The 27,063-nt window shown below is 35.7% G+C and overlaps 5 protein-coding genes across 8 annotated transcripts; 3 read left to right on the forward strand and 2 right to left on the reverse strand.

Moving 5' to 3' along the window:
- The first annotated feature begins 818 nt into the window (after positions 1-818).
- LOC100259105 (bifunctional riboflavin kinase/FMN phosphatase) lies at positions 819-5,880 on the forward strand. Of its 3 annotated transcripts, none has more exons than XM_019223239.2 (10): positions 819-1,141; positions 1,357-1,543; positions 2,231-2,361; positions 2,603-2,672; positions 2,985-3,050; positions 4,033-4,184; positions 4,274-4,351; positions 4,728-4,864; positions 5,046-5,138; positions 5,602-5,880. In XM_019223239.2, exons 1-10 carry the CDS (start codon positions 1,054-1,056, stop codon positions 5,707-5,709), a joined length of 1,110 nt encoding a protein of 369 aa, XP_019078784.1. In that variant the 5' UTR covers positions 819-1,053; the 3' UTR covers positions 5,710-5,880. The 3 variants fall into 3 exon arrangements, with proteins under 3 accessions (XP_019078784.1, XP_059597225.1, XP_019078785.1); XM_059741242.1 differs by having other exon boundaries at positions 854-1,141; positions 5,046-5,169; XM_019223240.2 differs by lacking the exons at positions 2,231-2,361; positions 2,603-2,672 and having other exon boundaries at positions 863-1,141.
- A 3,738-nt stretch (positions 5,881-9,618) lies between these two features.
- Positions 9,619-14,916, forward strand: LOC100254005 (ubiquitin-conjugating enzyme E2-like). Its single transcript, XM_002280444.5, has 8 exons — positions 9,619-9,803; positions 9,953-9,980; positions 10,756-10,842; positions 12,758-12,816; positions 14,079-14,120; positions 14,214-14,287; positions 14,454-14,551; positions 14,655-14,916. Exons 1-8 carry the CDS (start codon positions 9,768-9,770, stop codon positions 14,690-14,692), a joined length of 462 nt encoding a protein of 153 aa, XP_002280480.1. The 5' UTR covers positions 9,619-9,767; the 3' UTR covers positions 14,693-14,916.
- An 888-nt stretch (positions 14,917-15,804) lies between these two features.
- On the reverse strand, positions 15,805-17,202 carry LOC104880851 (uncharacterized). Of its 2 annotated transcripts, none has more exons than XM_010658849.3 (3): positions 16,952-17,202; positions 16,657-16,701; positions 15,805-16,447 (listed from the first exon to the last, which is right to left on the reverse strand). In XM_010658849.3, the coding sequence occupies exons 1-3, from the start codon at positions 17,045-17,047 to the stop codon at positions 16,022-16,024; spliced, it is 567 nt and encodes a 188-aa protein (XP_010657151.1). In that variant the 5' UTR covers positions 17,048-17,202; the 3' UTR covers positions 15,805-16,021. The 2 variants fall into 2 exon arrangements, with proteins under 2 accessions (XP_010657151.1, XP_019079270.1); XM_019223725.2 differs by having other exon boundaries at positions 15,808-16,450; positions 16,952-17,199.
- Positions 17,203-17,754: 552 nt separating this feature from the next.
- On the forward strand, positions 17,755-18,165 carry LOC100259133 (uncharacterized). The gene has a single exon (XM_002280418.1). The coding sequence runs from the start codon at positions 17,755-17,757 to the stop codon at positions 18,163-18,165; it is 411 nt and encodes a 136-aa protein (XP_002280454.1).
- Positions 18,166-22,275: 4,110 nt separating this feature from the next.
- Positions 22,276-26,802, reverse strand: LOC100247135 (inactive TPR repeat-containing thioredoxin TTL3). Its single transcript, XM_002276483.4, has 7 exons — positions 25,351-26,802; positions 24,450-24,645; positions 24,174-24,355; positions 23,757-24,090; positions 23,397-23,601; positions 23,209-23,315; positions 22,276-22,907 (listed from the first exon to the last, which is right to left on the reverse strand). The coding sequence occupies exons 1-7, from the start codon at positions 26,334-26,336 to the stop codon at positions 22,755-22,757; spliced, it is 2,163 nt and encodes a 720-aa protein (XP_002276519.2). The 5' UTR covers positions 26,337-26,802; the 3' UTR covers positions 22,276-22,754.
- Between the last annotated feature and the right edge of the window lie 261 nt (positions 26,803-27,063).

The raw sequence follows: 27,063 nt of genomic DNA on the forward strand, positions 1-27,063 counted from the left end.
TATTAATTGTTTTTTATAATGACTATTTAAATATAAAAAAATTAAAGTACCGAATCAACATCTATTGAACTTCTCATCTTAATCATTGAACGTGTGTGGTAAAATTTAAACTATTAGATAAAAATATAATTAAATGAGACCGAGGTGCAAAGATATAAACATGAGAATAAAATCATGAGAACTTAATATATATATATATATATATATATATATATATATATATATATATATGTAACACACTTAATTAAAGTAGAATTGTATTTAACTTTACTGGTAAATTTAAATTGATCATTCCTAATTTTATTTAAATTTCATGCATACTCTATTATTTTTTTGTCATGCAACTAGGTAAAGTTTAAAATTTTTTATATCTAAAAAATTTTAAATAGTTTTTAAAAATAATTATAATTTTTTTGTTTTTAAAATAAAAAATAAGATTACAAGGCTTCAAATAAAAACATGCAATCGAAAACAATAAAGATACTTTTTTTTTTTTTTTTTTTGTAAAAATTATTTTAACAATAGTAAAAAAAAAAAAAAAAAAAAAGTTTCTGATGCAAATCTTGATAATTTCAATTATTTAAAAATCACTAATAATTTTTAAAAAACTTGTTATAAAATTCAAAATAAATTTAAAAATTAGTAAAAAAATATTCTTAGACAAAAAATAAAGAAAAAAAATTAAATAAGTCATATTAAGTTTCTAAAACATCTCATAGAACAATACACTCAAATTCTAGTTTGTTATGTGAACGGATGAATCCATGAAAGAAGATGAGTTCATATGGAATTAAAATTGAATATCCAAGTTGATTTTTTTTTTTTTTCAAATTTCATCTTTTTTATTTAGTTCTCTGGAGTTGTATTTTAATTGGTAAGACCATTGAAATTAAAATTTCATTAAAAACAAATTACTTATTCTTCTCCAAGAACATGAAGGGTGTCCTGAAGCTTCATCTACAAGGCCGTTGACGCCAGTTCAACTTCCATCCATTTGGAATTGTTCCTTGTGAAATTCCCTCTTTGTTTTTCATCTGTTCCTCCCTTTCTGCCATGAACGGCTGCTGTGAGCCTCGGTGTGCTGTTGCTTCTCGTATTCAAGCTGTCATCTTTGATTTGGATGGTACCCTTTTGGATACAGGTATTTTGCTTTGCTGGGCTTTGTTTGGTTCCTTAGAACGTGAAGCAAAACAACAGATAATGGTGTATCAAGCTGTGAATATTGTATTGTTTTTCCTTGTTTGGGCCTGGGGACCTGATAAAATAAAACTAAGATTTTGTTTTGTTTCCCTACCTTTTGTGGAGGGTTTATTGTTTTATCGTTCTCGTGAGTTATCTGTGGTGATTTATGTGTAGAGAAATTTACCAAGAGCACTTTGAAGGAATTTTTGGAGAATCATGGGAAGGTTTTAGACAGTGAAAATGAAGATAAGAGGTTGGGGATGGGCCCACAAGAGTCTGCAATTGATGTCATTAAGGAATATGACCTTCCATTGACACCCCAACAATTTTTCGATGAAATCATTCCTATTTATAAGGAGAAGTAAGTAATTCGTGGGTCTGTTTGGTAACATATGGAGATCAGGAAAGAAAATTGTGGGTCAGATCAAGATGTGGTTTTTCATGTTTTAAAGTATGAAACACTTTTAATAATTGAATACTGTCTGAAAATGTCAATGCTCTATGCTTTGAGTATGCAATCTGCCGGAATAAAGGGTCCTAGGATCCTTTAGTATCATTGCTTTCTTTAATTTAATTTCATTGAGTTCCTTATTTTAATTTAGTTCCCTTGTCTCGTTAATCCTCTGTAAGTTACCCTCTGTAATTTCATTGAGGGCCTCGTTTCAAAAAAAAAACCGCCGTTTGGGGGCTTTACCGGGACTAACTAGTAAAAGGCCTAGAGCAGGAAGTGATCTTAGAAACCAATCACGTTCCAAGAAAAGATCTCAATATCGTATTAGTTTAGAAGAAAAACAAAAGTTGCGTTTTCATTATGGTCTGACAGAACACCAATTACTTAACTAAGTTCCTATCGCCGGAAAAGCCAAAGGGGCAACAGGTTGGGTTTTACTCCAATTACTTGAAATGCGTTTGGATAACATCCTTTTTCGAGGAGCCTTATGTAAAATAGGGAGAGTGTAATGGGAAAGGTAGGAAAAATAATCTCAATAAGAAAAATCCTCTCTTGGGTTTTGTAAATGTTTTTCTAACTCTATCACTCTTCTATTAGGTGGCCAAAAGCCAAGCCACTTCCTGGTGCTAATCGCCTCATTTCACATCTCCATAAGCATGGAGTGCGCTTTGCTCTTGCTTCGAACTCCAAGACAGCAGGTGTAGAGGGAAAAATCTCTTACCATGAAGGTTTCTTTTTGGCCTTTCTTGAATTTCTGTCTCTTTATTGAAACATTTATATTCATCATGATATCTTAAAGAGATAGCTAATTAATCCGATACATCGATTATGGGTATTGTATTGATTGGGAATCTTTTTTTTCATAAAGTAAAATTGACCTGTGTTTTAATTTGGTTTTCCTTAACTAGACTGTTGTTATCCACTCTTCTCTTATTTCTTCATCTAAGTTTGCTTGTTTTATTTGTTTAGGTTGGAAGGAACAGTTTTCAGTAATTCTAGGAAGTGACCAGGTTAAATCAGGGAAACCGTCTCCAGATTTGTAAATTTTCAAGACCCATTATCTATTTTATAGTAGGGAGCCATAAATGATAATAAAAAACCGAAACATATTTTCATAAAATCCCACAAATACTCGTCTATGTGCAACAATTACACTAATTCTAGTTGCAATGAGATCAAAAAGGACTTACTACTAATGCTGTCCAAATTGCATTTGGAAGGGATCGATTGTTAGACAACGTACCTTTGAGTTAATAATTTTAGTCTTATCCTTTTAACTTATCAAAAAAAAAAAAAATTTTAGTCTTATCCTTTTTCTTTATCTGACTTATGAAGTCTTAATTGGAATCAGATTCCTGGAAGCTGCAAAGAGGATGGTTGTAGATGCAGCTCATTGCCTAGTGATAGAAGACTCCTTGTAAGTGTTTATGAATTGCTGCAACTTTTTTGTTTTTTTTTTTTTTCAGTTCTCAACTCTGCCTGTAGGTTCTTTATCTATGACATAGTAGATATTGCCTTGGTCACTATTTTTAAATAATAGAGTGATTGGAAGATGAAAGAGACTGTTTGAGGGAATCACAAATCATGGTATGCTAGCAAACTCCTCTAGAATCTTTGGACCATTTTCCTTTCCACTATGCATGAAACTTAAGTAATTAGCAAACACTAGAACTGGGTTGATCATATGACACCCGGCAAAGACCTCTGGACACTGCTAGGAATTTAGTTCTGGAATTAGATAATAATGATAAACTGACTAATCATAGCTGTAGACCCTGGTTGCTTGAGTTGGATGACATATTTTGGTTTAGAGATCTGTTTGGGTGGTATACTGTATCAGTAGCTAAAGATGGTCACTCAAGTTGCAATGTCAATTTTTCTTAATTTTGTGTAGACGCATGTTGAAGGAAAATAGCTTATGATGTTGAGTAGAATTCTTCCTGACGGTTCTTCACAGTTTTTTTGAGACTTTTTCAACCATTAATTTCAGCATGCTTTGGACTGTTTAATTTTTCTTCTCATATAGACAGATGATTTTATTAGAGTATGGTTGTAGATGCACCCAAAAATGGTAGGACATTATGAGTGATGCCTCAACTCGAGTATAAAGGCCCAGACTCTACCCATGCACTTGTGAACCCACCAACTAGTATGTCTTTCCCTACTGATAGAAATTTATATTCAAATTTAACAATTCTTTACTTTTAACAAGATGAATTTAAGAATATTGACACTAGAATTACAGAGTAATTGATTATTAAACGATGTTTTTTTCCGCACACATGGATCACTGATCTGAAATCAATTCAGTATTTAATGGTTTTGGGATGTTATCAAAACAGAATGTTAGAAATTGATATATGTCTGTTCTAATTTGTCTTCGGCATGTATTTGGACAGGGTTGGTGTCAGAGCAGCAAATGCTGCTGGAATGAAGGTGGTGGCCGTTCCTCCACATAGTGAAGCTGATTATGCTTCCTTTGCTGATTCTGTGCTTCATTCACTTCTAGAATTTCAGCCTGAGCTTTGGGATCTTCCACCATTTGAAGACTGTAAATATCTCTGCAAACATAATTTACTTTTGTAGGTATAAGCTTTGCTTCCCCCGATTAGATGATTGAGTTTAATTTAATTTTCACAGGGGTAGGTAGCACATTGCCAATTGAACCCATTTATGCAAGCGGTCTATTTAGCAATGGGTTTTTCTGTGAAGCTGAAGGTCTATATATTATTTATTTTCTTCTGTGTTATTTGTTTTAGCAATTACGTTAAGAATATTATTGAACACATTAAGCCAGTTGTTCAGAGGTTCACATCATAGATCACCACATCAAACCACAGTGATGCAGTTCTGATATTTAAACCACAAATCACCATCTTTTAACTGAATTCCAGAACTGCCACTCCTTAGTGTTATGCTCTGCTCTGTGATTGGAAACCTGAAGAATCTGATACTTGTGAATAGGGTGTAATATGCACTTTATGCCAATTTGGATATTTGATACAGGGGCTTACTATTTCCATGTGCAAATTTGGTATTCGATTCTGATTTGTTGTGTTCTGTTTCAATGAAAAATAAAATAAAATAAAACCAGATGATGAACCATCTGGTTTCCCAGATCAAGTTTGGGGACTTTATTTTGGTTGGGCCAAACTCAACACGCATGAGGTCTTCAAGGTTTTGGTCGGTGTTGGAAGAGGTCATTGTACCTGCACTGCCAAGAGAAAAATTGTGAGTATTTAATCCACAAACTGTTTAATTTTACTTCTGACCTATCCTTTAAAGGAGCAAATCCACCCACATGTATTTAATAGCTCTTGTGCCATTAACCATGAATAGCCTCTTTTCTTAGCTTTGCCTCTAGGTAATCAATTCAAAGTTATTAATAGAAATTTTTTTTGCTCTTTTGCAGAAACCATGGATCATTGATGATGGGAAAGACCATATAGCTGACCAGCACATGCATCTATCACTGGTTGGCTTCATCCGAGGATTGAATAACAATGTAATCAAACTTTCGAGGAAAAACGCCCTAGGTTACAAATTTCAAAACACTTACATTATGAACAAGTTGGGAGTTTATAGAAATCTTGTCTACCAGGCTACCAGCATATCTGGGCATTTTCTTATTTCTATTGCCTCTGAATATCATATATCAAAGCTTTAAAAAGGGGGTGGGGGAAAGAATTGCTGAGAAGGTGTAGGAAAAGAAAAGAATGCTTGGAAACCTAGAACAGTCAGCATCAAGTGTCCACCTGACCTGTCATACAATTCTAAGTTTTCATTCATTTTCCTACATGTTCTTGGCAATCAAATGGAAAATTAAACTGATAGAAGAAATCCAGTTTCCTGAATTCCAATTATAGAAGTTGATGAAGAAAACTTATTGCCCTTAGAGACTATGCGGGTTGCATCATGCATGTCCAGACATAATTAACCTTCCAGACTGAAATATTGTGTATGTGCAGGAAACATTAATGGATTTAGAAGTGGTTGAAGAAGAAAAGTCCATTGCAAGTGCTTCTTTGGACCTGCCTATGTTTCTCCACCATACAAGGGCACCGCTCTTTCCATGAGCTTCTCTTTGTGAGGCCCTCTGCAGCCTCCATGAAGAAAGAATGAGGATGTAATCTATTGTAAGCTCATGATAGTTCACTTAAAAACAGTTTGGAGTAGATGTTGTACTACTATGTATATTGATGAATTTGCTCTGAATACTAATGCCCAAAGCAATATTTCGATGTACATTCACAAATGGTTTGTGTAATTCCTACATCACACCCTGAAATCCAAGTGCCAAAGTCCTTAATATAAACTTTGTTTCCGGGACTTGAACAGTTGAACTCCTTCAGCTATGCTTTTCTAGAGATTTGAAGGTAGGTTTTGAAGACCCTTATCAATTTAGGTGTAAACAATCCTTCTATATCAATTCAATTGGCAAAAGACTTAGGTGGTGTTTGTTTTTTTACTTAATTCTAAATAGAACCTTAATACTTAATAGTATTAAATATTAGGTTGTTTGTTTTTGTAGTATTTTATTTCTATTAAGAATTAAAAAGTAAAAAAAACTATTGTGTTATTTTTTCTATTTAGAAAAAGTCACATATTTTGGCTTTTTCTATTTAGTAAAAAGTTTATAATAAGTCATGAAAAAGTAAAAAAACAAACAACCTAAATTCTAAAACTAAATGGTTTTCAGTAAAAAGCTAAAAAAACAAACACCACCTTACTTGGAAGAAGCTTTTGTAGATTTTAGAGGTCACTGGGGAATATAGGAATGAAAATTAAATACAAATTAATTAAAAACTCATGAATTTTGAATTTTTTTACATTTCTATATAGGAAGAAAAAGAAGATCAGTAAATTTGAAAAGATGGAAAAAGAATATAATATTTGTGGGCTTCATAGATGAATGTCAATATTATAGGGTGGTTGCTCATCATGTCCTGCATCCTGAATTTCTTGGAATTAAAGTAATAAATATATTTTAAGGTTATCTTATATATTTACAATATTTTAAACATAGATCTTTAATAAACAAATTTATTACTTAAAATTACTGAAAATAAATATTAATCGAAATTAATGATGATAATATTGATTACAACTAATGAGGATAAATATATCAATTTGATAACTTAAAATAAGTTAATTTTATCAAGTAACCTTAATACTTGAAGTAAAAAATAAATAATAAGTTTTAATAACTTAATAATAATTTAACTTAAAATCAACTTAAGTCGTTAAGTAATAAGTATTAAGTTTTACCGAATACCCATTTAATCATCAAAGTCTCATATTTTATAGGCCTAAGTAAATATATTAATTATTAAAATTTTATTAAACGTTTATTGTAAGCTAGGGTTTGGGACTACACATGAGATTCTAATGCATAAATAAGTGAATCCAACAAGAAGCTTTCTGTTGCCTGGTGACTACTTAAGCGAGTTGAAGTACTTTAATGAAACAAACTACTACAAACAAGAATATTTTGGAGGTTCTCGACTATTCTCTTTTGACTATTACATCAATATGAAGCTCCACAATAAAGTTTACATGAAACGATTGACTTAAGGTTGATGTTTCAACTTGAACAACAAGTGTGGCATTATATGTTAGAGATGAGTTATGACAACAAAGGATACAAACAAGTTTGCATTTTTTAGGACTCAAACGTCCATAGATAGCCTTCATTGACCTAATGAGGTCAAATTAATTAATGTTTGGTTGGCCTACAAAAATAGAGCCTGGTTGTTATTGGCTAGTTGACTCTAATGTTAAGGTCATTGTGTTTTAGTCACCATTGGTTGGTTAGTTTTCTACTTGTTATGTGACTAATGAACAATCGAGAATGCCTCCTACTAATTAAACCAGACAAAACTTGACGCTCTCCTACAATGTCAACTTTGAGGTAATTAGCCTAATTAAAGTCATCAAAGTAAGACAATCTCTCATGTCATGGTGATGCTAGGTAGTGCACACTTGGGTGTGTTCAACAGGTTATAGTTAGGCACTAACACTTGAATCCTAATGATGGTTAGGTCTTCTTTTGGTTGGGTCATTTCCCAACCACTAATGACAAAAAGATAGAGAGCACATGTTTAAGCATATGGACTTGGGCCTTTGATTTTAGGGGCTTATCTAGACCTAGATTCGTTTAGGTGAGCCTACTGATCATTTAGTGCTCAAGGATAATTTTAAAGGATATGCTTAGGTTGTATAGTCAAGGATTATTTTGCAGAATATATATTAGTATATTACTTCAAATAGGGTGTAATATTGTCTTAATTTCCGCAATTAAATAAAATTACATTAAATTTAATTTGATCTTATTGCAAATAGGTCTAGTTAGGAAACAATTACTTATTTTAATTCAAATTGGATCTATCAAACGTAGACCAAATTTAAAGATTATCACCTTATAAGTAATTTATGTTCAAAACTTTCAAGCCAAAAGTCATTGCCAATTTCATAATTACTCAAAGAAAATGATAATGAAGTTCACCAATTGATCTCATGAAGTTTGAGTGAAGATTGAATCAAGTAATGACAAAGGAAACCTGAGACTCGAAAAAATTTTCCTCTAAGCTCTCTCAATTTCTTTTAGAATTTCCTTTTAATGAAATGGGAAGGATTATTTATCTAATAAGTAGCAAAAGGAAACTTAATTTTCATTCAAATTGGTTTGCAAGTAGGAGAGAAAATAAAAAATGTATTTAATATTTATAGAGCAAGTACACCTAATAAGGAAAGAAAAGCTTAGCCATCATTCAAATTGGCTTCAATTATGAAAGAAAACTTAAAAAAGTACTTCACATCATTGGGAAGATTAAACAATTGGTCAATTTGGTAATGAGTGAACAAAACTTATGCCAAGTATCACTTAGAATTGGGTGATGAATCCACATTGAATGAGTCAATCTATCAAACTTTTGATTTTGGGGCCCTTTCATTTTACTCTAAGATCAATCAATCTAAATGTGGACCTCTTGGTATCTTGGAAAAATTGAGAGTTATACTTTCTATGATTTCGTCATTCGTCATGTAACTAATTACATTTGAGAAATTAAGAATTCCCTAATTCAAGCTTGATATAATTGTCATTTAGACACAATTGTACTCACATTGCTTTACTTTCAAACATATTGACCTTGTGAAGACTTGACTTCAATCCCCAATTCTACATGAATAGTTTTCAAGATAGGTCATTGATTAATCTTTGAAATGAGAAACATGTAAAGACAATGGAACAAAATTATAACAATATTCAAATGGTAAGTTTTATTATTGTAGAATAGATAGCAAATAACCATTCGAGGAAGTGCTAAAATACCATACTGCAATCTTAAGTCCTGGGATAGTCACGTAAATAATGTTGAAATCGAATACCCTAAAAAGTTTGACCTATCTTTATTATACGCTAATTGATTTTCAAACGAAATGACTAAAATCCTATCCAAGAAAAGGTTCAAATAAATACTTCGAAAACCCTTTAGATGGATCAGGATTTTGATGACTCTCATTAATTGGTTTGAAATTATAAAAATATTCTTTAAAGTAGGAGGAGAGTTTCAATTATGGATGCATTATTTGGAAATGTCAATCAAATAACTTGAAATTTTGATTAGAGAGCATAAATAATGACCAAAATTTAAGCTAAAAAATCATGTAGCTATAAATGAGATTTTACATTGATTGAAGAACACACTTAATGACACCTTTACAAGATTATACCCCTTGAAAATTATTTTAAGATATTTTATTTTTGATAATCAATAAAAACTATTTATCTAAAATTTAAAACTAACAATGAGAAATAGAATCTTGGTAGCTATGATGAGATCACATGAAATGGTTATGATGAAAAATATTAATATAACAATTTTAATATATTTTCCCAATTTTTGAAACAAGGGCCAATCATTATGCCCCTTCACATGCACCAAGCCATAATATGATTGGTCATTCACACATTTTGCTAAAGCGTGGGAAAAAATAATAAAAATGAAAAAAGGGGGAGTATCAATGGAGTTAGCTTTAAAACCCCCCAAATTCCACCTTTTCCTTCTTCGTGTTGCCAAAATACAACTCTTGACTCCCTCCCTCCCTCCCTCTCTCCAAAATCTCAGAGTCAATGGCCAATAGCAATCTTCCTCGAAGGATTATCAAGGTACCCTTTGATCTTCTCCCATCGATCCCTCTTTCAATTTCTTGTGATCACTCCTTTTCTATATTCGTATTTATGTGTATGTGTTTACGTTAATTCTGGTTTTGATTTTTGTGGGGTTTTTTTTTCTCTTGTTGTCTACGACGGAACAGGAAACACAGAGGCTTCTCAGTGAACCAGGTCTCTCTCTTTCTCTCTCATTTCTTGGGTGTCTGTGTGTATATATGTGTTTGTGTTTGTGGGGGTGTGAATTTATTATTATTTTGTTTTTGTTTAATGATTGTTTTGATGTTTTGAGGGGTAAAGCATCTGAAACGGGTGGATTGAGTTGGGGCCTCATGGGGTTTGTTTGATCAATGCTTCGTTTATGGTAATTAAGGAGTGGGTTTGTAGAGATTTGGGTTGGGAACGGGAACCAAAGTTGTTTTGTTGTGGTTAGATTTTTCTTGCTGATGACAAGGAATACTGTGCATTTCTTTGCTTGATGTGGCTCCTTACTTTTCCTTTTTATTTTACACAATGATTCGCCTGAGAATTTGGACAATTTAATTGTGAAGAAGCTTGAGATCATTTGGATTTTGTTATTTACCACTATCAGATGGCTCATTTTAGGGTGGGTAGCTTGCTTCGGCTTAATGTCAACATTATGACAGCTATATCAATTCCAAGTTGTAGCAAGGAATGTGGGTAGGGTTTATTAAAAAAATGTTATATACGTCCTGATGGACCAATGCCCTAAGTTTGATGGGATGTAACAAATTAAGTATTTCAAAGTTTTATTCCCTTTCTTTTTCATGAGAGGGTGGTTAGTTTTTGTTTGGTGGAATTTCTCTTCAAAGATTCTAAAATTGTTCCTTTATAGTGGTACTTGCATTTCTTAATTGCTTTTATGAAATTTTAGTTTTTAATGTGGGTCTTTTAATTTACTGATATTATTAGTCCTCTGTGAATACAGCTCCAGGAATTAGTGCTTCTCCTTCAGAAGAGAACATGCGGTATTTTAATGTAATGATTTTGGGTCCAACACAATCCCCTTATGAAGGTAAATAGCTAGTTGACTTTGTTTCTTGGAGTGAATGTTTTACCAAAGGAAGTTCTTTCTATTTGTGATTTAGTAGAAATCCATCATTTTTTTTTTTGTGTTGGACTGTTGGAAATTAATTTTTTAACTGTAAGAGTTCTCTCTTATGGCTTCGGGGCTCAGAAGGTATGTGAAAGGATTTTGGTGGAATCACTGATTGATAAGTGACTCTTCACCAGAATCCACTTGCTGGTGTGCACAAAGCGAAATGGTAAAGCATTTCATAATTTTGCTATGTGCCATGAGAATCCATATGGATGTATGGGTAACATTTGGTTAGAGTAAAAGGTTAAGGGGGTCAGGACTGAAAGTAGTGGTTTTATCAATCATTTAACTAACGATACTCTTTTTAAGGAATATTACACCATCTCCTTGGAGTTTTCCCAACAATTCTAGGGATCTTTCTTGAGGTTTTAAAGTAACTTTTAATTCCCTCATGATTTAGTGATTATGTTACTTCCTCATTTTTTGACAAAAAAAATAACTTTTTTTTTCTCCTTAATTATTTGTGATCTCCAAGATTTTTTTACCAAAATGGCCTCTTGTTCCCTTTATTTCCTACATTTTATGTGCAATCAAAGAAAAGATAAAACCGGATTGAAGGTAACCACTATAACGGAACATGTGATGCCAAATGATGGTGGTAGTTTTGTATGACAATGTTTTAAGTCCTTTTAATGGTGGAGACTGCAGTTCCTGATGATAGATAGGAGAGTGGAGGTGCATTGGTGATATCAATGGAGAAGTTTAAGAGAGAAAGATTGATTCTTGAGGAAGATCACACCTTCTGTTTCTGGAAAGATTAGGAGAGAGTGAATTTTGTTAGAAAAATCCAGTAAAGAAAGAGGGGATGGTTCGGTTCATGGAGGGAGAAAGATAAGTGAGGTGAGGGAAGAAGGTTACATTTTAAGCGACAGTAGGTGTGAAGATACTCATTTGACCGGATACCGATAAAGGGCTTTTCTGATGAAAGAAAAGTACTTTTCTTACCATTAAAAATAAGTATTAGCTTGGCTTCTCTTGCATGCCCTCTCTTTACAAGCATTGTACTACATATGAATATATTAGCAGAAGACTTTAAACTTTCTGAAATTCCATTGATATATTATTGATGAGTGTTTCTGTTGTTTGGGTTATGGTTATATTGTCGCTGGCATTTTGTTGTTGAATCTTGAGGGAAGAAAATGCTCTCTGCCTGTTTTATGAAATCTAAATAGATCTATGATTAGATTAATTACTTTTAGTCCTGGTCTGTGCTGGCTTTAGGCCTCTTTCTGGATGCTTTTATATTATGATCCTCTTGTGTTACCTTGGGATTATTTTTGTGCTTTGCACCTACAGGATCTATAATGAGATCGATTACTTTTGGTATTGGTCTTTGTTGGCTTGAGGCATCTTTCCGCTGATTGGATGCTGTGGGCTTTTGTTCCTAGTGAGGTGCCAGAATATTATGTTTGAATTTTTTCGCTCCTATTGGCTATAGAAGACTGTTAACTGGCATATTGGATTGTCTTTTCTCTTCTTCCTATTTAGTTTAGTAAAAGGAAAAGAAAAAACTTGCTTTTTCTATGTTGTTGAGTTTATTTATTGATTTATTTTTGGAGAGTCCATTCTGGATGGTATATGTATAGTCAGCATTCTTTTATCAGGAATGTTTGCAAAATTAAGAGCAAGTATTGTTTGTTGAAATAACTTGGTGCTAGGACTATTCATCTCTAAGAAACTTCTATGCATGTTATTCTGTAGTCAACAGCTACCTACCTTAATTAATGTATTTTTATGAAGTGGTTAATTTTACTTTGTGTTCCCCATTTCTGTTCTTTCACTTACTGCTGACTTATATTTCAATTCTTTTCTTATTTTCTTATCCATCTAGGAGGGGTTTTCAAATTGGAATTATTTCTCCCCGAAGAATATCCAATGGCGGCTCCCAAGGTATTTTAATAAATCTTGATACATTTCAAGCTCCTGGTTCTACATGTTTCCCTTTATCATTAGAAGGGAATTCATGCTCTTTGTGTTTACCAATAGTTTAAGTGACATTATATTCCTGTTTCCTTTGGCTGCTTAGTTTGTAAATGCATTACCTTGGCTACATTAAACCTGTATTCATTCCATACAAAAGTATAAAATTGAGAGTGGATACCTGTGCAGACATTTAATAATATCTTCCTATGAATCTTAAAGCAGATGGGGTATGTTGTTGCTCACTTCTTTGTGCTAAATTGTTTTCTTTTTGTGATTGATAAAGTTTAGGATGACAATATGACACAGATGCTAATTCGTTGGAAGGGGAGAATCAGAATGCGTCTGATACCTAGGAATGAAAATTAACTAGGAATTTCCATTCCAGCATTTGGATATGTTCAGGGATCAGAGACTGGAACAAACATCCAAACCTCCATTCCTGCTTTGTGTTATTATTGATCTCAGGACTAGTGCAACTTAAAGATGTGGCATAAATGTTGTGGAAAATTATTCAGATGTTTCATCTGATTGTTCTGTAATTACCCTTTTTTATCAAGTTAGTTTCTCTAGTATGTTGTTGCAGTTTGTCTGTTCTTCTATGGCTCTCTATACAGGTACTTGGTTTTAATGATGATATATGTTGAAACTGTTTACTCTTACTTTACATTCCACCCTTTTCTTTGTCATTTATAATGGTGTCATCTGTGTTGAAAAATTTTCTTGTAGCACTGAAATTATTCCAAGTACGGGAAACTGGAGCTATTAATTAGTGGAATTGTTGTTCAATCATTATTCTCTCATCTCGATCTTAACTTTTAAGAACGTAGAAATGCTACAGTGCTTTGCCTGAAAGACATGGTTTATTCTGGTTTTCCACTTGATCCTCACATGACTGTAGTTTTGTTCATGTGTATGGGGATGCTAGTGGTTTGCTCTTTGTAAAAATTCTGTTAACCATCACATTCCTTTATTTTCTGTAGTTAATGTTGTTGGTCTGTAATGTGAATCAAGTAGATGGTTGAGGGTATTACATTCATTTTCTCTGTTGCAAGCACTAGGACCCTTTCTCTTTGTATTTCAAAATTTTGAATATGGAGGGGCTGAGTTCAGTTTCTCTCACATTTGCTTCTTAAATTTATGCCCTCTCATCTGTGGTCTATACTTTTTGTACTGCATGTAGTAAGGTTGGTTTTTGAATGCATATGGTTGTTTGTGTTTCATCATTACAGGTTCGCTTCTTGACCAAGATATACCATCCTAACATTGATAAGGCAAGGGACCTCCTCTTCCCGCTCATTATTTTCACTTACTTTAAAACTGAAATTTATGAAGTCTCTGAACATAAAATTGATTTCTTCATGCAGCTTGGAAGGATATGCCTGGATATTCTCAAAGACAAGTGGAGTCCGGCCCTCCAAATCCGAACGGTGTTGCTGAGGTGACATATTTGTGCTCCCATATAAAAGCAAAATATGATTGTTTTTGTTACCAAACTGATTTGGAAATTCAAAATCATGTGATATGAATGTTAGGAATTGGTGGTTGGTTATGATTTATAATAATACCTGAAGGGTGTTAACAATAATTCATTATTTCCTGCCCAGCATCCAAGCTCTTCTAAGTGCTCCAAATCCTGATGATCCACTTTCTGAGAACATTGCAAAGCATTGGAAGAGCAATGAGGCTGAAGCTGTTGAAACTGGTAACGTTGCTCATCTTCCCCTAATTTGATATTGTTGTTAGCGTTCAACCGAGATGCATTCTGACATTAAATTATTGTTTCTTACTGAATGGAAACCTTGCAGCAAAAGAATGGACCCGCTTATATGCGAGTGGTGCATGATGGGAGTTGTCGTCTGGAAATACTATTTCTGCATTGTATGTTAAACCGAATGCTTTTCCTTTGGACTTTAATCCAAAAAGCAAAAAAAAATGGGAATGATCCGATGGATCATTTAGAGATGAATCTTCCTGAAATTGGCGGACATGGATTTGGTTCTATTTTTTTTATCTTCTGGAAGGGCATGTTTTAAGACCGTATGGTTATAAAAGTTGATGGTTTTTCCATTTTATGTTTCTTACCAATGAGCTACATTTTTACATTTTCCTCCTATATTACTTGCGTTTTTGGGTTTTTTTTTTTTTGAATTCCTTTTTCCCCAAGGGAGAAAAATAAAGGTTTGATGATCATGAAATTCAAGTTCCACGGTTGAATTGGGAGTCGAACACTACAAATTCTCATGTTACAGTGGCTACTCAACGGACAGAAACAGGTAAACAACCTTGTCTGTCTTTCAAATCACTGATACCCTACTGACTTTCCCTTAGAAAGTCAAAAAGACTATGGGCAAAGAACTGTTTTCTGTTCTTGAAAATAAAAAACACAAAAAATTTATTTGGGAAATAGGGTGTGTTTTTATTTTTTGTATTTTTTATGTTTTCAAAAATCACTTTTTTGATAATAATAAAAAAATGTTTTCATTGTTTTTTCACTATTTAAATAATAGATTGTTTTTCGTATTTTTTTTTATTTTTTATATTTTTTTAATTAGATTTTATGTTTTCACAAAGATGAGCTCCACCTAATTATCACACTTTCATCCATAAACCTTTTCTTTTTCCTAAAATTATTGAAATTAATATACTTACTTCTGGTGACAAAGTCATCATTTTGTTTAAGAAAATTATAATTAATGTAAAAATTTTAAAATAGAATTTTTTTTAAATTTAAATAAATTGTGCATATGAAAATTATTATATATTTATAATATCAAGTTAATGGAATGAAACACTTTATTAATTAAAAATAATAATTTTCAAACATATTTTTGGTTTTACTTATTTTAAAAAACTTTTTTATTAATTTAACCAATCATGTTTTTTTATTTTTGAGGATAAAAATTGTTTTCTAGAATTCAGTTATCAAACACAATTTTTTTTTTTTTTCTGAAAACATAAAAAGCTGTTATCGAAAACCGTTTTCCAAAACAGTTTTCAAAAACAGCAACCAAATATGCCCTAAGCTACCCTTGCTTTTTGAAACGCCCTCTCCATGACTCCCCCCAAAACAACAAAAGACCACAAAACACCACACGGAAAGAACTAACAGACGTACCAACACCACCCTTCCAAGTCGTCAGAAATTCGACCAAAAAAACAAAAAAACTTCCATTCAACAGGATCCAAATGAACACGCAGCTGAATCACCGCCAGCTTTGTCCTTCAGTTTTCTCTTCCGCTTTTTCACCAACTTTCCCGGACCTTCGCCAATTACAGAAGAGTTCGACAATGAATTTCCATCGAACAATGCATCATTGTTAACAGTAGTAGCATCAACGGTCTTCGATTTTGAACCTTTTTTTCGTGATTTTGATTTCGGTAATTCAACATTCTGGAGGCCTGACTCCTGAGCTAAGTAGTTGCTGTTGGATGAACTTATGTTTTCGAGTGAAGTGACACAGCATTCTTGCCAATTAAGGTCCCTGAGATCAGAGATCACTTGTTTGAGCGTCATGCCGGCGCAAGACTTGATGTTTTGACTCAGCGTGGAGCTGCACGGATCGATCAACTCAATCGTGTTCACAGCATCCACCATTGCCTGCTGCAAACGTGAAAAACCAGTCAATTAATAATTTATTAGGCTTCGTTAGTAATTTCATTTTTTCATAAAAAAATCCATGGAAAAGAAGAACAGAAAACCTAGTTTCCTTTTCGTTTTCTTTTCTCAGCAACCAAACAAAGAAACAGAGAGTAAGAGTTTACTGGTCGTGAAAGAAGCGAAAGTAACAAAGGCGATGGAGATGATACCTTCCGAGCTTTGTGGAGATGCATGAATCCATGCACAGCAATGATCTGCAGCATTAGAACATAGCAGAAAACGAAATAAATAAGTGTTTTAAAAAATGCTCCGTTTGGTTTCCAAGAAAATCAAAACGTTCAATCATATTCTAATTATTTAAACCCTAGCAAACAAACACAACGATTTTATAAAAAATAAAAATAAATAAATAAATAAAATAAAATAAAAGAACAAAAAGATTTTTCCAAAATGCTCCGTTTGGCGGCCTAGAAAATATAGTTTGAGAGGAAAGAAAAGAGGAACCTGATTAAGATTGTAGACAGAGAGTGGAGTATCGTTGCGAGATTCAAAGAAATCAAAGTACTCCTCGAGAGACATTTTTCTGGATGATCTTCCCATTTTCGATTTTTCTTTGGGTCTCAAAAGAATGGGATAGTATGATTCAAGAAGGGCTATTATAATAGGCTTTCTCACTCTCTTCTGATGGCGCTGACTGCTGAGATCTTCAGTCACGTGAGGTCGTTACGTCACGTGCTCCTTCAAATAAAATTCCATCCCTTAACAACCTTGCTAAGAGACATGAACTTTTGGAATGAAAATTTTGGGGACTTGGAGGACTTAATCCTAATCCTTCAATACACGTGGCATGATGAATTTCACATAAATTTAATCTTTTGTTGTTGTGAGAATGCATTACAAATGTTACTAAAATACCAGAAAAAAAAGATTTTATAATTTAATATTAAATGTATTAATTTACATATAAGTTTATTATAAAATATAAAATTAAGAAATTAAAAACAAAATCAAGATTCATCGGGGAATTTATTTTCATAATGGGGATTCCCATGTGAAATGGGACAAGATTTTTCCCTAAGAAATATATGTTCATGTCTTGTAATACAACAAAAGTGAGGCTTGAGACTTGGTGACAAAACTGAGGAGAGCAGTGACTGAAACAAAGCAGTTGTCGAAGATTACAATGCCCCAAGACTTTGATTTATCCCCAGATGAAGCTTGTCTCACTCATCTCTTCCTAGTGTATAAATGAAAGCTTCACTCTCTCCTCCCCTCTACTCCCCTCTAAAGAAATTTGATCAATATCAATGGCACAGAAGGAAGGAGGCATTGTGAAGAAAGGGCATGAAGAAGGCATGAGAATGGCAGCATCTCTTCTAGAGGAATTCGAGCTACCTCTGGGGCTTCTGCCTCTGGGCAATGTGCTGGAAGTGGGGTTCGTGAGAAGCACCGGGTACATGTGGATAATTCAGGAGAAGAAGGTGGAGCATGAGTTCAAGATGATCAGTAAGCTAGTCAGTTATGACACTGAGATAGATGGTTATATTGAGAAGAAGAAGATCAAGAAGCTTAAGGGTGTGAAGGCTAAGGAGCTGATGCTATGGCCCCCAGTGAGCCAGATCAAGGTGGATGACCCCCCAACTGGGAAAATTCACTTCAAGAGCCTTGCAGGGATTGTAAAAACCTTCCCAGTTGAGGCTTTTGCTGCTGGCCAGTAGCTTGGCAATGGGCTTTTACTTCTTGTTTGGTGATTCTGCATGGTCATATATATATATATATATATATATGGTAGTGGCCTTGACTTGGGGTTGTATTGGAATCAGAATAAAACTTACATGTACAATGCAGATATTCTTATGAATCATATTTGAGCATTGTTTGAACTTCATTTACTTTGTTACAACAAGAGAGCAATGGACTATAATAATTTTTTGTTTCCATCATTTTGTCACCATCCAAGCAGCACCTAAAGACAAGCCATTCCATTTCTCTCTGGTTATAGATTTCACAGTAATAATTTTAATAGGATGTACGATTTTTCACATGTAAATAAAATTAAATAATAATTTTTTTTTCTGCTTAAATATTGTACATGTTTTATTTAATAAAATAAAAAATATTAACACATTTATATTCTTAATTTAATAATATAAAAAAATGAAATATGAAATATTATTAAGGTTTTCAATATATATATTTTCTTAGTTTACATACCTAGCCATGCATACATCATACCTTATGCATACGTACCTCAAATGAATTTGATTCTCAAGCCATAACCAATAAGACCCTTGAAATGTACGATATGTAAGATTTAGTAAACTAATAAAACAAAATTGTCAACATATTTTAAGGCACCAACGACACGGAGCATCGATAATAGCAATTGATGTTATTGGTTGCCAAATTCTAATCAAGGGGGAAAAAATTTGGAGTCACAACAAAATTGATTCCTTATTTTATTATAAAGTTAAAATTTACATTTCTTTGAAATGTATATGAATTTTCTTCTGATTTTTCTTTTTATCTTTTATTTGAACCAGACATAAGAAACCGGCCTTTAGCCCGTTGAGAGGCCAAAACAAGAAAACTGAACTATTGAAGCATACAAGCCGGCCATATAGAAATGCACCAAACTTTGATTTCTCCCATGAAGCTTGTCTCACTTTTTGGTCACTCCTCAACTGCACATGAATAAATTAAAACACGCCCTTTTCTCACCCACTTGCCTAACTCAAATCAAAGATAGAAAGCTACCTTTGAGGGAATTTCATTCATGACACAGAAGGAAGGTGGCATTGTGAAGAAAAGCCATGAAAATGGCAGCTTCTCTTCTCAAAGAATTTGAACTCCCTCTAGGGCTTCTCCCCCTAGTCGATGTTATCGAAGTGGGGTTTGTGAGGAGCACCGGTTTCATGTGGATTGTGCAACAAAGAAAGGTCGAACACCGGTTCAAGACCATCGACGTGCTAGTGAATTATGACACAGAGATACATGGCTACATTGAGAAGATGAAGATCAAGAAGTTGAAAGGAGTGAAGACCAAGGACCTCATTTTCCGGCCATCGGTGATTGAGATCAAGGTTGATGAGACATCAAGTGAGAAGATTCACTTCAAGAGTGTGGCTGGTTTCTCAAAGACCTTGCCTGTTGAGGCATTTCCCACTGCCTACACTGTAGGGACCCCTCCCTCCGAGAACACGTGGCACGCATCTTACAGTGACACGTGGCACACATTGTCATCCGGGTCACCCTCATCCGGATCTTCCTATAAAGCACACATAACGCGAGTTTCCCATCCGGACTGCCTCAAGGAAGAGCAAACTACGCTTACAAAGCATAGGCATCCGGACGGCTTCCATTAATGCGTCCGCTCCACAATTCATCCGGATACCAGCATGAGCTATCCGGATATGGTTGTCCGGATCATTGACTAAAGTAAAGCGAGTCTTACACGCTATCGCAACAAACAGCCATGACCCACGTCCCATCACCTGCAGAGTGAAAAGACAAGTTGAGGTGACAACAAGTCACTTCCCACGATCATTCTACATGATCACTTTTCATGATCTCTGACAGCAGCATCACCTACCTCGGTTTCTGACAGCCGCCAGTAGGGTGGCGATGACCATGCTGCCTCCGAATGTCATCATGATAAACATAAAATATCTCCTTACCATTAATGAGAGGAACAGTACTCTTGACACTATATATAAACCTTCACACGAAGAGGAAGGTAATATCTGGATACCTAGTAAAAGGCCAACTGATTTATATCTCCCTCTCTAACCATGGCTAACAAAACCAGCGGAGGGTGCGTCTGGACACCCTGTCCGGATGTCTTTTGCAGGTATAACGACTGAATCAAGAACCTTTGTGGATTGAGATCGCGTGTCCATCCATTCAGCAATTGCGTGGATCGTTAGGGACCCGAGGTATCAACATACACTGCCAAGAAAAGTACATTATGTAGGATTTTTTCATAGTATATAGAAATACTAGAAGAAATGGACATGTTATAGCATTGCCATAGAAATTATTTGTTGAATTTAGTTCAATTTTCAAGAGGCTTGCTATTTGTCAACATTTAGTAAAGATGTGAATTTGATGAATTTGAAAATTGAGTAACAGAGACGAAGAGTTAAAGCAAATTTAACCGAGTCCTATTATAGCACCAAAAAATATTGTTTGACTCACACCTAAAAAATACTATCAATCAGATGGTGTTACGTGTACACCTTCCGATCTAATGATTTTGTATTTGAGTATCAATAGTTTATATTCTTATATATTGATTTTATATATTTGTACCCTCGTTTAATGATCTAAATTTTATTAGAAATATTCGACGGTGGAGATGATAAGCTCCATGGAGATCAGTGTCTTACTATTTTCCTTCACTATCATCTATTAATGATCGGAACAGCAAAGCATACAGACAGAAAGAAAAGAAAAAGACCCAGGTCAGGCCTAACACTTTCACATCCTAAAGCACCTTAAATTGGCCGTCAAGTTTAGGAGAGTCATGAAGATCTGGGTAGACTTGAATTGACTAAAATCTCATATGCACTTTGTTTAACAGCACATTACTCCAAAAAATTGAACTCTCAGAGAATAGACCAAAATAGTAGTTCAATAATTTAATTCCAAAATCACTGCCACATAACCCAATTCAACCTGCCCCAAATTGCAGTCTTATATCTATAGCCAGTTGATAAAGGGGCAGCTACATTAGGGTTGAATGGCTCTAGGCAAGAATGATCAGGAAGGAGGCGTGTATGGTCTGTGGAAGAGCACCATAATTAAACTATATACAACTGCAAAAAGCTCTCTAACTTTACAGCTTTCCAGCTTTCCCTATCTGGAATAATCACAAACAGCTATCTCTCATCAGCCTGAGGCCAGGCCCCAGCAAAGGGGTATGGTTAGCGTGGGAAACTCAAAGACATACACGGATACCACAGCACACAGCGTACATGTAGACAAGTACAAGGTGTACATGATTGCATTGGATCGATCACCAAAGGCGAAGGGACTTAGGGACCAAGCGGGATGGGTGGGTGAAGGGTTTAAAGGACAAGTAGGAGCAGGGCCATTAACTCATTAGGATGCAAACATTAATGCCCCACATGTTAACTCAACTCACCCCACTCACGGGGGATCCACTTTTGAGGCCTTACATTAATTATAATTATGTAGTTTTTGTCTTTGGGTTTCAGAAGTTGGTGCCCTTTTAATTGTCTTGTTATGTTTTAATGTATGTCATATGACTTGATGTGCAAAATCTATACCCAAAACACAAAATCCATCATTAATTCAGATGTGTAATCCCCCCAGCAGAGATGGCCCCTTTGGGAATTTTCCCTTTTTTTTCTTTTTCTGCAAGGTACGTGTACATCTCTTTTTCCTCTGCAGTTGTGTCTGCCAGCCCTTCAACTTTTACCTATCTGTGCAGGAAAATGCTATTGAGGGAAATGATTTTCCAAGCAGCCAAACACCCTTTAAACAAATGCAATCATTCACGAGATTCTTGGTTCAAAATCAACCCATGATGCTTCCCAGAGAAAGAGGGAGAGGGGGAGTGAGGAAGGTTCCTGAATGAGTTGTATTTAAAATCTTATAGATTGAAATGGTCCAAATGGGATTTTTCAGTTCTGCAGGTATCCTGTAAAAAAAATGATTAAAAATAGGAGAGTTGAACACACTTTTTTTTTGTTCTTTTAAAAAAATGTGCAATGGGAAAGTAAGGGAAGTGAAAAGGTCAATGGGACTATTGGTAGAGATGTAAAGAAGAATCATTATCACCAATAATTCACTACACTTTCCAGTCAAGAATTAACCTGCCAGGCATTCAACATCTCATTGCTCCCAATACTTGTAACATATCAAGTTTGTACACAATGTCATCTAACAGCCAACTCTCTCTCTTTCTCTCTCTCATTCATTCAACTAAGGAGACAATATAATTGAATTGTACACTTTTTTTTTCAGCTTTTTTTTTTCTTTCTTATAACAAGGAAAATGGGGCTGGCATATTGAAAAGAGTGTCAAAAAGGACAAAGAATGGACGTGAAGGAGGGATATGAAACCAGAGAGAAATTGAAATGGAAAGAATTAATAAGACAGCAAATGTGAAATAATAAGCTATTCTCTTTCTGAGGGTCTCCCTGAGTCTATGAAATTATTATGTAGCGGTTGAAACTGGTAATCCTTGTATGAATTGAGGAGGGCTGGGACCTGGGGATACTGGGAAGAGCCCAATCCGAAGTGGGGTTGGGCAATGGGAGGACACCAATGCACATCCATTTTAGAGACTGTAATACCTCACCGAGTACTCCAAGTATTGATGGCTGGGACAGATCATTTCATTGACCTTACCCCCGTTCTTGTAAATCTTGAAGGTTGGAACACTTTTTATGCTCTCGGCTTTTGCTACTGCTGGGCTCTCCTCCACATCCACCTTCAATCATACAACAAATACAAACTCTTCACATTCTTTTTATTAACAATGTTATGATAGCAAAGCAAAAGATTTAGTGTGTGACTGAAACTATTCTGTTTGCTTTCTAGCATTTGAAACTAGTTTGAATCCTCAACCCCAAAAGAGACGCTAATCAAACAGATGAAAATGGTATATTTTGTGAAATTTTAATTATGGTTTATACATAACATTGCATATCAACTCTCAACCCGAATGCTATTTAAAACAGTGGAATAGTCTGAGTCACATTGGGACATGGAAAACAACCTGTGTTACTGACCTTGAGAAATTTTATGGATGGATATTGAACACAGAGCTTATCCATGATGGGGGAGACCTGTCCACACTGGTAATTGGATGCCACTTTGAAGTGAACCACCGAAACACCTGAAATTTCAAGTTTTAATTAGCAGGAAAGGAGAAGATGCATGTAGATAAGTAACAATTTGATGCAGTAAGAAGGCTCACCAGGTGAAGATATTGCAGCTTTAAACTGGTCGACACCAGAAACCTCCTCCACTTCACCACCAAACTTCACACTATGAGTTTCCTCCTCCCATGATTTTGACAATGCAGCCTGTGCCTGGGATAGAGATTCAGCAACCTCAATGTCTCCAGGAAGTTCCCTCCTCAAGACCTCATAATCTTTCACTGCCTCTGCCCATTGTCCAAGCTACAATATCCCACAAAAAAATGCCAACAATTTATATAAAAGTAATCAAAATTTAGAAAAAGAGCACTAGAAAAGAAACAAAAAAACAAAAAAACAAAAACAAACGCATACACACACGCGCACACACACGATGCGAAGGGGGAATGCATATGCACCTTCCCATTTGAGACAGCTCTGCGAAGAAGAGCCTTGGTGTAATTTGGTTGGATCTTGAGGGCATGGTTGCAGTCCTCAACAGATTTTTCCCATAGACCAAGTTTAGACCAGCAAACTGCTCTATTGCAATATAGAACAGAGTTCGATGTATCATACTTGAGGCCTTCCCCGTAAGCTGAGCAGGCTTCTGAAAATCTTCCAGAACTGAAGAGTTCATTGCCACGGGCACGTGCTCTTGCCACCAATTTAACATTGTTCAGCAATTTTGCAACTTCAACATTACTGTAATCAATCAATCCCGCCTTCTCTGCTGCTGCAACTGCATTCTCAAACCTGCAAGAAATCCATCATCCATTCTCACTCCCCTCAAAATCCATACTTATTTTACAATTGGAACACCATTTTGCGGAGCTCACCTTCCCAGTGCCATCTCAACCTGAGCTCGGACATAGAGAACATAGGCTTCAGCAATCATACAGACGAACTTGGTTGAGCAGGAAGGAGAATAATGTTCAAATTTTGGAATGCTTGATAGGCAGGAATCTGCATCTTCGATTTGGTGGAGCTTCAACAGGGCCTCTGCTCTACAAGAAATGAGCTGTAAATTCCATGCAAACAGTTCAGGTGGTTTGAAGTTCTGTTCCATGTTGACTAGAAGAATAGAAATATAAATTTTATCCCTGGAGTCTCACCTGAGGAGAAGAATCTGCCCCGCCTGCAATGGCTGCATCACATTCCCTTAGTGCACTTTTCCAATCACCAATTTTTCGGGCATCAGCACATCGGTTCAGATGCTTCTCCAAAGAAAGCAACTTCTGAAGCTCGGATGGATCTGGTGGTTGCCCAGGTAAAAAGAGATGGCGTCGGGCATTTTCAACCTGCCCTAACCTGGGAAAGAAAACATAGGTTAAATTGACATCAATGGACAGCCACTTGAAATGATTGCTGTGAGCAGTTACTACTATAAAGGAAGAAAACTAAATGCTTCTAACTGTTAATAAAGATTCTAACTTTGAATCAATAACCCATGAAGGCCATACACCCTGCAACTGTGATTCCAATTGAATCCGAGAAAGCAACACTGGTAATGAAGATTAGACCAAGAATACCTAATCAAACAAACAGAATAAATAAAAAACCCATGAACCTAAACAACTCAAATCCCATAAATAAGCAAAAGAATCCTTTCACAGGGCTAACTACTTTATCACCCACCAGGACAACTAACCTCCAAGAGATCCACCAATGTCAACTTGTTCCCATAAACAAACAACTAAACCCGAGATCTAAGATTCTATCACCAATCAAAGCAACAAAAGCATAGAACAGAAATGAACAACAGCCATAGCATAAACAAAATTCATTCAGACAAAGACAGTCATCCAAGATAAAATGGATCCATTCCACCCATCAACACCAACGAGAAAGACAGAAAAACACAATGCTGATCATTACAACAAACCCCAATCACATTAATCTAAGAAAAAATCACCACTTTCCTAAAACAAACATGAACAAATAACCAATACAAAGAAAAAAAAAAACTAACTAAGAAATATAACAGAAAATTCACTTGTAATTTTCCAAAAGTACCTGAGATAAAGAGAGGCCAATCTTTGATGAGCCCTTCCATATCCAGGGTCCAACCTCACAGCCTCCTCACACTCCTTTACCGCCTCTGCCAACTTCCCGAGCGCCGTCAATGCCGCTGCTCGGTTACTCCGATAGGCTGCATTGTCCGGTGAGAGTGAAATAGCTCGATCATACAACGATAAGGCCTCAGTGAAACTCCCTCTTCTATACAACTCATTGCCAGCTTTCTTCACCTCCTCAGGATCAGAACTACCCATTGCCCTCTTTACCATCACAGATTCTCCGGCGAATTGTATATTTCCGGTCATATTTACATCGGCAATGCTCCGTGGACTGCTCAATTTAGCACCACCACGCATTATGCTGCCGTGGCCGTAGTGGCCGGTTCCCGAACCTAACACGTCGGACCTGCCGGAGCTCCGGCATGGCATTCCGGCCTTCAGGATCTTCCCCGACGGGCAAATGTTGCCGCTGGGAAGCACATTTGCGTTTGGGTTGGACGAGATAGAGCTTGCACCCCCACCACTACAACCACCATTGCTGCTACTAACGAAGCTTGCACCTGAGTAGATCAATGGCGGTCCAGCCGAGCTCGATCTCCGGTGACCCGGCCTCGAATTCCGGGTGCCGGCAACGGATCGAAGGGTTTCAGAGGCGTAGGGGCTGGTCTCGCTGGAGGCCGAGAGCTCCCCGGAGTAGTTGTTTAGACTACCATCTGGTCTTTTAACCAACTGGGTACCACCAGTTTTGCCAGAAACCGAACCGGAGGAGCTTGAACTGCTGCTCATAGCTGCGGGACCACCACCACCACCACCGCTGCCGCCGCCTCCGCCGCCGCTGCCTCGAGTCATCAACGGCGAAACGGGCGAACCCAGATCAAGCTCTCTGAAATCAGGCTTATTGCTCTCGCAACTCAGCGTGTCCCGCACTCTATCTGAAAGCGAATCAATGCCCATTTCTTGTATCGATTTCGACGTATAAGGCATTTTCTCTAGAGATAACCAGAAAAGCTAATACCAAAAATTGCTGATTTCAGAGTTTTAGGCTCTCATCAAACTATAACAACATGGAAGACAGTACAAAGAGATATAGTAAACAAGGAAGGCATGAAGAGGATAGATTGCAGATAGAGAGAGAGACGAGAGAAGAGAGGAAAAAAAAAAAAAAAAAAAGAGATGGGGATCTCGTGATATAAAAGGAGGAAGCAAAGAATGAATGTGAGTTATGGAAAGTGAATAGAGAGAGAGAGAGAGAGCTTGTTGTGGTGGTGGTGGTGCTGGTGGTGGTGGCGTATGAGAATGAGAGAGAAAGGGAGAAGAGGCTTTGTTTTTCCTCCTTATAATTTTATTTTATTCGTTTTTTCTCCTACTACTCAGTCTACTCCTCCTTTTGCTTACCTGCTGCTTCACGAGACAACTTCATCCTCCCTCCCTCTCTCTCTCTCTCCCTCTCTCTCTCCCTCTCTCTCTCCCTCCCTCCCTTTGTCTCTCCCTCCCTTTGTCTCTCCTCCTTATTTGGTTTCTTGTAAACGCCTTTCATTTTCCCCACAATCCATACGCCCAAAATAACAATATTTTCATTCCTTCAAACTACCTCTGCTTTAACAATTTTATAATATTTTTAAAATAAAAATTTCTCCCTATTTTACATTTTAATCTTAATCAATAAAATAATTAAATTATGCTCTCCAAAATAGCATATATTCCAAACAAG

This window comes from Vitis vinifera, chromosome 12 (genome assembly GCF_030704535.1).
Source record: "Vitis vinifera cultivar Pinot Noir 40024 chromosome 12, ASM3070453v1".
Lineage (NCBI taxonomy): Eukaryota > Viridiplantae > Streptophyta > Magnoliopsida > Vitales > Vitaceae > Vitis > Vitis vinifera.